Below are 11,535 nucleotides of genomic sequence, written 5' to 3' on the forward strand. Positions count from 1 at the left end.
TATATGAGTGTGAAAAGTTAAGGCTAGGCTATTAAAAAACGTATTAATCATTAGTATTAATACAACTTTAATATTTGCAGGAAAAAATAAATGACATCCGACGTGATGTATCATGATTCAAAATTATGAAATGAACTTTCATATATTAACCAAAGATCATATCTTTTTGCCATATTCCTCAAGTATTTTTTGTTTTATTATTTATTGATAATGAAAAATCCAGAATGTAAATGGTTAGCTCCTTTTACTTTTATTCAAGCAGCAGACACACAATATGGAATGATGGATACCTTTAAAGTTATTTTTATTTATATAATGATTACTATATTATGATTTAAATAAAAATATTTTTATATTTAAATCAGTAACCTCACTTGCGAATAATTTGTGAATATATTTCTCTTTTTAAATCATTAATACTATTTTTAAATAATATTTGAAATGCATGTTATAACTGGATCATAAGAGTGTTTAAATTGTGTGATTATGATGCCTTGGTGAGTCAATCACAAATAATAAATTTCAATTAATATCATTTGAATTTTTGACTAAATACAAGGTTATATGTGTTTTATGTTTATATAATATAAATTGCAAATGCTCAATTTGTAAGCATTATAATTTTCAAATTGAAAGGGCCAAATTTTATGGAATATTTTTTAAAGAGCAAACAATGTTCTGACTAATACATTCAAATGATACTTTCTTTGTTTTTCTATATATATTTAGTCAATAATATAAGTTCTTTCTAACCCTTAACATACCTTCACATAAAAATTACAAAGTGCTTTTGAAAGATTTCACTATTTTTTATATCTCTGTACATTGTATGAAGTCCAATTATTTATTTTTAATAAGGGAATCCTTTTATAAAATTATTTTTCCTTGATTAAATTTCAAGTTATAAAATGAAATTCATAAAAATTACAAGTATTATATTAACTTTTCTTAGAAAATATATAAAATCATTTTAAAAAATGAAAATAATTGCATATTAGGTAAAAATATTAGTTTATTTGATAATATTATCAAAAAGGGATCATAAACTGATACTAATTTGAAGTTTAATATTATTCCTGCCAATTATTACATAGGAAGGAAATAATTAAGGCAATGCAAGAAATTGCTATCATTAATTATCAAACTCTGTCATCTTCCTGTTAACAACCTAGGCCATCACTCTTATCATTGCTACTTCTTAAATGCCCACCATTCATGCCAGCAAGCAGTAAATTCAATTATTGCTGGAGCTCTCTGCTCCACCAATATTCCATGAATGTTGTTTCTTATAAGACTTAATTTCAGTCACAATATTAGGCTTGATGAAATGACACTCATTCCATGTAGCAAAGGAATCCCACTGGCCTAATATTTCATTATTGATATTTTTACACCATCCTTTGATTCTGATTCATTGGTTAGAGTGGAAATTATAATAATTAATAAATATAGTAACATTCCTACTAGTCCCATTTGTTTCCAACACAATCGGTGCTTTCAGGTCAGCTACTTGATCAAAAAATTCACTTAATTTTGGGTGATCCTTAGGAAAGTTTTTACCTATGGCAACAGATTTTATTTGAATATGTAGGTTACACTGTATATCAATCCGTGGTGCCATTATCTAGAGGCATCTTCTCACGTTTTCTTAAAACGTAGAATTTTAAATATATTTTATTTTAATATGATATATATTTATATTATTTTATAAATTGAAATCGTTTTTAAATAAAATATAAAAAAAATATGGATTATATATTATGATATACATAATACTAAGCAAAAATCTTTATATCTTTTTATATATATAACTATTAAACCCATGGGTAAATATCATATTAAAATTTGAGGTGCTCTTTTCAAAGTTTTATTAAAAATATATTTGAAAACGATATATCAGGTTAATGAGCATGTCCTCAGTAATTCATTAGTATTCATTCATTGTAATTTTAACCCCTTAAAGTACTTAGGAAAAGAAATTTGTCAAAACATACAAGCTAAATATTGCCTTTATATGTGTTCTTAATAATTTTTATTTCATATTTTGATTTTATTACAAATGAGAATTATTTTAGAAATTTTTTTTTATGTTGTTTCTAACAAAAGTTATTTTTTAAATTCATAAATTTTACATGGTGTATAACTTATAACAAGAAATATGAGTGTTGCTTAAGAGTTAATTGGAATCTATCATTTTAAATGCCAAATTTTAGACCCCCAACTTAGCTTAGATTTAAAAAAATGAGAGAAAAGAGTGAATTTGAGAAAACCTAAGTGAGCCAAAAATTAGGCATAAAATTATGTTATGGACTCAATCGTGGCATCTGCCAGGACTGGATATTTAAAAATTATTTTTGCTCAACTAATCGATTTTGAAATATCGACTAGTTGCCTTCTGGGTATGTAGATCTTGTATTTATATAATATAATCTTAATTTTTATAGCCAATTTTGCTTTTTTTTTAACTGAAAAAAATCTAAACATTATTTATATTTTGCTGCTTGATTACTGTAGCGTCCTACCTCTACACAGATTTATACGACAGGAGATCGAATAAAAAATATTATACTCTCTATTTAGTGTTGTTAAGCGGCTCAATTAAAAAAAAACGTTATTCCAATATTCGCCAAAAAATATTACGTAAGGCTGGAAATTTTGTTCATATGCGGGAGAAAGGTTTGAACATCTATAATTAAATTTCAAGGCTTTATCTAAAATATTAGGTTCACTTTTTTTAAAAAAGTGAGCCGTTTAACAACATTATATCTGTCAAATTACTATGAAATATTTTTAAATAAAAACAATTTAAATTTTAGAGATACATAAGCTATGGAAAATTTATTTTACAGAGTTATATTATATACCATAACTTTTATTTACAAAAAATTAACTAATTGTAAACTATGGACTAAACAGGGGACACTTTAAAAAAATTTCATATCTCATGACCTTAACAATATTTTGATTCATTCAATTATTAGTATCACATATGGTTAAATATTTTTTTGTCTTTTTTTATTCCCATAAAAAATTAATCACCTCATTTAAAATGTGGCCGATGATTATGGCCAAATGCGACTCGTTATATATTTTTTTTATTTAAAAACTGTTATTGTCAATTTTAAAAAATATGCCAATCTCCACCCGAATTTCAAGCCCAAAGTCCAGCCCATATTTAATATTTAAAAAAAATTACCAAGTCCAACCCAGTAAACAATACGCTTCAAAAAAATATCCAAGCTCATATCCAAAAATTTAATTTATTGTATTCATTGAAAATAAAAGTCGTATCGCAAAAAAAATCTTAAGGAAAAAAAAGCATGCGGGTTTAAAATTTAGGTTATCGGAACTTGGATTATTAAGATAGATTAAATTTTTCTTTTTTTCTTTTAGAAATTTAAATAATGATATTTATTGTCTATAAATATTATCCACGGTGTAAGATATTTGAAACAATTAATTTTAAATTGAAATTATTATGAAAAAAAATAACAAAATTTTAAAAATTGTAGAACCTGACCAAAAATTTTTCAAAAGAAGGGGTTTTTTTCTTCCAAATCCGGATCGGGCTTAAAATTTCAAACTGATTTTTAGTGGAATTAAATTTAGGTTAATATATATCGTCGGGTATTATAGTGGTCTATATCAATTTTTTTAAAATTTTTTTCGGGAGAGAATTTAAAAAAAAAATATTTTCTAGTATTTTAGATAGAAGATCACACCATAATAATGCAAGTCAATATGTATATATTTTTTTATAAGATCAGTTACCCGATTCGGTTGGCTAAAATAAAAGAATTTCGGATTTGGTATCGTTAAATTTTTTTGATCCGTTTAATAATATCGATTCTCGTTTTTTAAAATTTGGTTTCAGATCGACTTAAAAATGTAGGTACCGTTAGATGAAAATTTTAATATTAATTTAAACTGGTTAATATTTTTAAAGGAAAATACTCCGGAGTATAACTGGGACGAAGAGATCAAATTAACCGAAAAGGCGATAGAATTAGCCAACAATCTAACCCCAAAGCCAAAGTTTTTTATCGTGTGCGGTGATTTAGTCAATGCATTTCCCGGTAATAAATTTTTTATTATATATCAACCTTTTTTTAGGTACTTTTTATATCTAATATAATATCATATATCGCAATGACACCACATAATAATTCATAAAAATACATTTGCAATGAAAACCTTCCTTATCTTTTGACCCCATTTAGGTTGTTTCGCCCTTGGCCAAAATCTTATTAATATGCGTATGATTTATTCACTCTGTGATTATATTCATAAATAATGCATTTAATATTTTTTAATGCTTGGTTTGATATTGTTGTTATAATTTATTAACACCATTTAGTTAAATAATTTTTGATAGCATAGAAGTCAAAGCCGACCAGCCCCAACATATCCATAGAAATTTTTTCTCGTAATTATTTTACCCGGTTTTATACAAGTTATTCAGCCCAAATATCTTTTTGCTAACCCAGGAGCCATGCCTCGGACCCCTCTGACCTCGAATTACTATCACATTTCTTTTATAGAATTTAATAAAATAAAAATATTTATATTTAACGTTAAGCTTTCAATAACCTAAGCACTGCTCAACCCCCTTTCCCCTTTATATTTCTCAAAAATTAATATTATCCAGATTTTGATATATACCAGAGACCTGCGGATGTACCATTTGCACGACCCGGTCTTTTTTAAAATATATGGCCCGGCCCTGGTATTTTTTTAATAAAAAAATCAAGTCCTGCCCTGATATATTTAAAAAATTTAAATACGGCCCGGCCCGTGTACCCAGGTCGAGCTTGCAGGTCTCTGAAATGAACCTTACTATTTCTCTTTTGATTCAAATATAAATTTAGGCCAAAAACTGAAGTCTTCCCAAATATCTTCCTTCAAGCAAACCTTTAACAAATTAGATCCTAAAATTCCTCTGATCTGTGTATGCGGTAATCACGATATAGGAAACTACCCTACCTCAAAAGACGTCCTCGATTATAGAAGAGATTTTGGAGACGATTATTTTTCATTTTGGGTCGACGGAGTCAAGTGCATTGTCCTCAATTCTCAATACTATTTCGATGATACTCATGTAATTAATGAATCAATATTTGAATATGATATTCATTATTTCTAATTTGTTTTCAGGTTTTGTTAATATCTTATTCCATTCACTTCCTTTATTCCCTCTTCCTTTATATCCTTATTATCTTTTAAAATGATTCTGCATGTCCGTCCGCTTAATTAGTTTGCTCTTATTCGATTGATATCTTTCCAAAAATGATTTAACACAAAATTGGATTAATTTCAACTTTATTTAAATCAGCAAATTATAATTTCGGATAAAAAAACATTTGAATTTTTAAATAAAAAAATATATTAATGAATTTTAAATTTCGCTTCCCTTTTATAGGGAAACGCAGAAATACAGTTTCATAATGAACTTGCTAAATTTAATTCTTACATCTAAAAATAAAATATCAAAAAAAATTATAATACAGTTTCACAATGAACTTGCTAAATTTAATTCTTATATCTAAAAATAAAATATTTAAAAAAATTAAAATACAGTTTCACAATGAACTGGCTAAATTTAATTATTATAATACACGCGAATACATGTATATCTACAAGCAACTATCATTATTATTTTCAAAAATTATTAAATATGTCTTGTCGCCTTTCTTTCCCCAATAATTGACTTATTCATGACAATTTAGTGTGGGGGGGGGACTCACTACAACCCTTATTTCTTTTCTATTCATTTATTCCAAGAATATCATCACAGGCACCAATCTCAAATTATAAAATCTTTCAAAATAGCTCCTACCTCCTACTCCCCCTTTCCCATTTCTTTCAAAATCTCTTTAAAAAAATCCCCTAATTGTTTTGATTTTCACACTTTTCCACAGGCGTATATCGCTGAACACACTTTTACTCCATATTTTTTTCCAGTCAGAATAGTCTTCTGCGAAAATCTTATTCCACGGGGTATCGAACTTAAAACCCATTATCGTATCCAGGAATATCATAAATCAAAAAAGGACTCAGCATCCAATTCAAATAAAAACCTACTTTCACATTGAAACCTCTAGATTTCCCTACTTTGTTCTTGTCGCTTTTTATTATATGTTCTCATTCTAGTTTAGGCACCTCTCTTTCTCCATTGTATGTACCATCTTTTATTCGTATCATTTTAATAATCTACCTAAATGATTCGTCTTTCTTCTTTACGTGGCCACACCATTATACTTTATACATCTATTAACTAGCTTTTTACTACTTAGTACCATTTTTTTGTAAATGATGTTTTTTTTAAAAAGTTCCGCTTCTAAAATTGGGATAATACATTAAAAAATAATAAGCTTTTTAAAAAAAAACATAAATTTTTTATTTTCATTGAAGGGTACATTAAAAAATAATAAGTTTTTCAAAAAAAAACATTAATTTTTTATTTTCATTGAAGGGAAGACCCCAAAAAAATTGTAATTTAAAAATATCTTATTATTTAAAAAAAAAATTATGATATGACTTTGAAAATAAACAAATAAACACCTATTTAAACATCATAAAATATTTCTTGATATGATAAAAAAAAAGCGTTTGTAAATGATGCAAAACAATATCGATCTATAATCAATATTTTAAGAAACACTACTTTTTTTGTTCATCTAAAATTTTCTCTTTTAGAAAAAAAAATGCTTAGGGTGTGTTTTTGTTCGACATACTAAACAGTCTAAAAAACAAAAGAAAAATTTTTCAAAAACGAGAAATAAATACGAATTCTATCGAATATTTAAAACCTGCCAAAATAGGGTGTCATTTCATAAGTAGCCTAAGTCGAACCAGCATACCTTTCATATTTTTATAAGATCTTATGGAAGCATCGAGTCGACAGACTGATATTAAATTGAGTTTATCTGAATTCTTAGATTAAGGAAAATATTTTATATTTCAGTCAATTTAAAAAAAATTAAATTATGTTGTGTTTTTATATTCTTCACCACGAAATTAATGCAGGCTAATGATTAGATTCTTTATTATAAAAACAAATAGGGGAAATGAAGTAGAATGCTTTTACTTTACCAAAATTAAATTAAGGTCAAAGAATATAGCAAGGAGCAAGATGATTGGTTAATATCTGAACTCGAGGACGGGAAAGAAAACAATGCTCAACACATTATAGCCTTCCAACATATCCCTTGGTTCTTATTCAAATCGGACGAAGAAATGATCTTTTACGATTACGGCGAAACTTCTCAGGGCTCGTTTAACCTCAAAAAAGAGTTGCGATTTAAAATGTTGGAACTTTTTAAATCTTATGGTAAGATTTCTTTTCATTTTTTTAAAATAATTTTTTTTTTTTAAATATATTATTATTATTTATGTAAATATTTTAAAAGTTAAGTAAAAAACGGGAATAAAACAACGGAAAAATTAAGCCTAACATAATTTTGAAGCACTTAGTTAAGTTTGTTTTTATTTTTTAAGTAAGCATAATTTTAAAAAATGAGCGGATTTATATAATTAGAAATTATCAATTAAATATTGGAAAGATTATATTTAAAATAAAATGATTGTGCTGATAAATATAATTTTTGAATAAAATATTGTAATACAGCAAAATCTGAATAAAATATTGTAATACAGCAAAATCGAGCGACCAAATTAGTCGACTAGCGCCAATATTTTTTATTTTCGGTAGAATATTTTACTTGGCTAGGCTAGGCATATCTTTATTTTGATAATATAACCTATTCCATAAAAAAAAATTATAAATTATTTTCAAAATATTTTTGAATCTTATGATTTTACTATCTTTATAGATATTTTTTTACTTTTCTGTTTATATATATATCAGAGAACTTGCAGGCCACGCAGGCCCGACCCGTTTTATAAATATAGCTGAGCCTGGCTTTAATTAAGCGTCATTCTTATCTATAAAAATTAAAAATAAATAAAATATATTTAAAAATTGTGTATCATAAAACAATATAACATTTATTCACTTATCCTATTTCCATTTCGATCCTTAAAAAATATTTAATTATTCAAATTAATCAATGTAATATTCAATCAAATTAAAGACAACAAAGATAACTCAATGTTTAAAATAATATACACTTTTTGAGGGAAAAATTTATTATAGATAAGTTTCTCCTTTTCTCTGTCACAAATTCAGGAAATTACGTATGTTGTATGGGAGAGAGCAAAAAATGACTGATACTTATATAATAGACTATATTAAATTACAAGAGGGAGGGAATTACCATCGACCAGTTGAATTGAAAAACACTTCTTTTACGATAAATGAGGTGATAAGATAATTTGATATATGGATTTCATATTCGCTGAAAAACAATCCATACGAAATGGTATATTTTAATTAAAAACCAAGGCCGTCGAAAAATTTAAAAACCCTGGCCAAAAATCCGGGCTTAGCCGAAAATTTTTTTTTTCAAATGGGAGGCCGTGCAAATGGTACCTCTGCAAATCTCTGATATATAGATAAAAGTAAAATGGTATAGTTATATTTTTTAATAGAATCCTTTATATTATTAAAAGCTAAAACAGGGCATTTAAATGACGCTACATTTAAGTACTTAGTTTGGTCCCTCAGAGTCGGAGTTTATTCTTCGACCAAAAACTCAACTTGAGTACTGTTTTTAGTTAACTAAATTTAGTCATTTAACAATACCAGTTTTATATATTTTTTACAATATGTTTTACCCTAATTATAAAAAAAATTAAAGGGGTAACCAAAATATTTTGTGGACATTACCATAGAAATGCTGGCGGTTTTTATCAAGATACGCTGGAAGTCGTTACCACGTCTGCTATTGGTTGTCAGCTGGGCAACGACAAATCAGGGTTTCGTCTGGTCAAAGTTTATTCTGACCAAATAACTCATAAATACCTCTCCTTCGATTCATTCGATTCTAAAGACCCATTCCTACAATTATAGATTTTTTTGTTGGAAATTTAGTGATTGTACTGCGGAATTTGTAATTTTAATCAGGCCATCATTTTTTATTTATTGCTAAACAAAGTTTTTAATATTTCAAAAAATTAAATATAATTCTTTTATTATAATTTTTGAATAAAAATACCTTTAATTTAATAGGGGTTATTTTTAAATGAATAGCTGCCCGCATATTGTATATATGAAAGATTGTACCCCGGAATTTATAATTTTAATCAGGCCATCATTTTTTATTTATTGATAAACAAAGTTTTTAACATTTCAAAAAATTAAATATAATTCTTTTATTATAATTTTTGAATAAAAATACCTTTAATTTAATAGGGGTTATTAAATGAATAGCTGCCCGCATATTGTATATTTTGTACGAATTGTTCACATTCCAATTCTAATTTTTATTTATACCTTTTGTATTTTATTTAGTCTTATAATGTATTTCAAAATTTTAGCTTCTAATATCAGTATTATTATTTATAATGATCATTAGAAATAGAAATATTTAATTTAGATAAATTTTTCATCTAAAGAAAATATTTCCTCCTAAACGTTAATTTTTAAAACAATCAAATTATTTTATAATATATTTATATAATATTTTTCGAAACATAAGAACATTTGAGTGGTGACGTATAAAATTTACCTCTCAATTTTTTTTAAATATTTCTTTTCCATGTATAATTTTTTTGCTTAATATTCAAATCTTATATTACTTCTATATACCAAAATATTTGTATAGCAATGATCCTTCATTGGAGTTTGCATAATAGTTCAATTCATTTGGTTTGCATATCCATTTATATTTTTAGATTAATTTTGAATAATTAGAAAAATTGACTAGTTAGATTATTAATCTAATATATTATATATTTTTTTAAAAATATTTATAGAAATATTATTTATATATTTTTTCAAAGATTCAATGTGATATTAAGTTAAAATCATCGTATAACAAAAATTATATTGAAATAAAAGTTATTTTTATTAACTACTAGTATTATTAACTACTAGTATTATTAATATTTGTTTTTTATATGTCATCAGTTTTATTAAAGTTATTTTTCCTCTAAAGGGTATCTTCGCTCTCACAACAGGAGCTCTCCAAAGTCTAGGCTAGTAAGTTGTAGAACTTTTCCCATCTTTGCTCAACTTTAGGCCTTTCTCTAGGCCCCTTAACACTTATTTACAACATTTTTATTTCCCAACCCACGACTTGAGATGGACATTCACCATCGATATATGTGTAAAAGATCAGTGAGACAGTGCCAGAGTTGCTAGATTCATTCAAACAAAAAGCGAGAGAATTTAATTATAATTCAAAATTTTTTTAAAAATAATTTTTCTTTTCGGTGATTATTTCTTTATTTAAATGAATATATCTAATTCGCAACAGTAAAATAAAGGATGTATTATTTTTTATTTTAAAATTATTAGATATTTTTTAAAAGATCATTCATATTTTTATTCATATATTTCAGAAGATTTTATGCTATTAATTCAATTTTTATTTTTTGTTAAATATTCCTAAATCTTTACAAGTATAGTTAAAATTATGTTTGATCATTAATTTCGCTTTGAAAGCTGATAAAGATAACTGATTACGATCTTTCCGAATGGCCAATACATTTTTAAAATAATTTTAATATTCAATTGGGATTTTTGGGGATAAAAAAAATATAAGATTTAATAGCTAGAAAATTTTATTAAGTCTTTCGATACATGGTATTAATGAAGACCATTTTGTTGAAACAATTCTTAAATGTCTGGGCCAATCAATATCCTGAGTATCCATAATTTATTTCAAAACAGATACCCTGGTGAATCTTCTGAATTCGGCATAACATTTTATACCAATTATGTCTATTTCTATTGATAACGAAGCATGCCCCTTTATTCCTGCATGTGAATTATATTGCACAGGAAACCAACGGGGATATTATTTTCATTCAAAACTAATTATCTATTTCTATTGTTAATGAAGCATGCCCCTTTATTCCTGCATGTGAATTATATTGCACAGGAAACCAACGGGGATATTATTTTCATTCAAAACTAATAATTCACTTTGCTTTTTCCCAAAATCCACATTTGCGTTATTGGCCGAAAAAGCTTTTACATTTGATAGTAAAATGAAAGGTTACAATTTTCAATGCTCTGCACAAGAATAGACGCGATATCGTTCGATTTATCCGATCCGATGAAATTTTTTAGAAGTTTCTTGAAACATCTCCCTTCTATTAAAATAGCGCAGCATTATTGGGAATGTTTTAATATTTCCATTATTTGATGATAAATTGCTTGCTACTAAAATAACATTTTATATAGATTGATTTCTAAAAATTATATAAAATATTTGCTTCACATTTTCGTAAAAATTATCAGAATCAGAGTAAGTAATTATATGATTTATCATATAAAAAAACTTGAGAGAATATTTTTTAGTAAACTTGAAGCGTAAATCAATAGACGGCGAGTTTTAGCATAAACAGAAATATAAATCGGGAGATTATGTCAAAAGCGGAAGATCAGGCAACTCTAATCATGTCCCT

At 26.2% G+C, this 11,535-nt stretch overlaps 1 protein-coding gene across 1 annotated transcript; it reads left to right on the plus strand.

Annotated features, from left to right (window-relative positions):
* The first annotated feature begins 116 nt into the window (after window positions 1-116).
* On the plus strand, window positions 117-9,328 carry LOC135926365 (serine/threonine-protein phosphatase CPPED1-like). The gene is made up of 6 exons (XM_065462215.1): window positions 117-182; window positions 224-297; window positions 3,947-4,076; window positions 4,869-5,098; window positions 7,108-7,330; window positions 8,760-9,328. Exons 1-6 carry the CDS (start codon window positions 131-133, stop codon window positions 8,969-8,971), a joined length of 921 nt encoding a protein of 306 aa, XP_065318287.1. The 5' UTR covers window positions 117-130; the 3' UTR covers window positions 8,972-9,328.
* The last annotated feature ends 2,207 nt before the right edge of the window (window positions 9,329-11,535 follow it).

Source organism: Gordionus sp. m RMFG-2023, chromosome 3, assembly GCF_954871325.1.
Source record: "Gordionus sp. m RMFG-2023 chromosome 3, tfGorSpeb1-WG-v2, whole genome shotgun sequence".
Taxonomy (NCBI): Eukaryota; Metazoa; Nematomorpha; class Gordioida; order Chordodea; family Parachordodidae; genus Gordionus; species Gordionus sp. m RMFG-2023.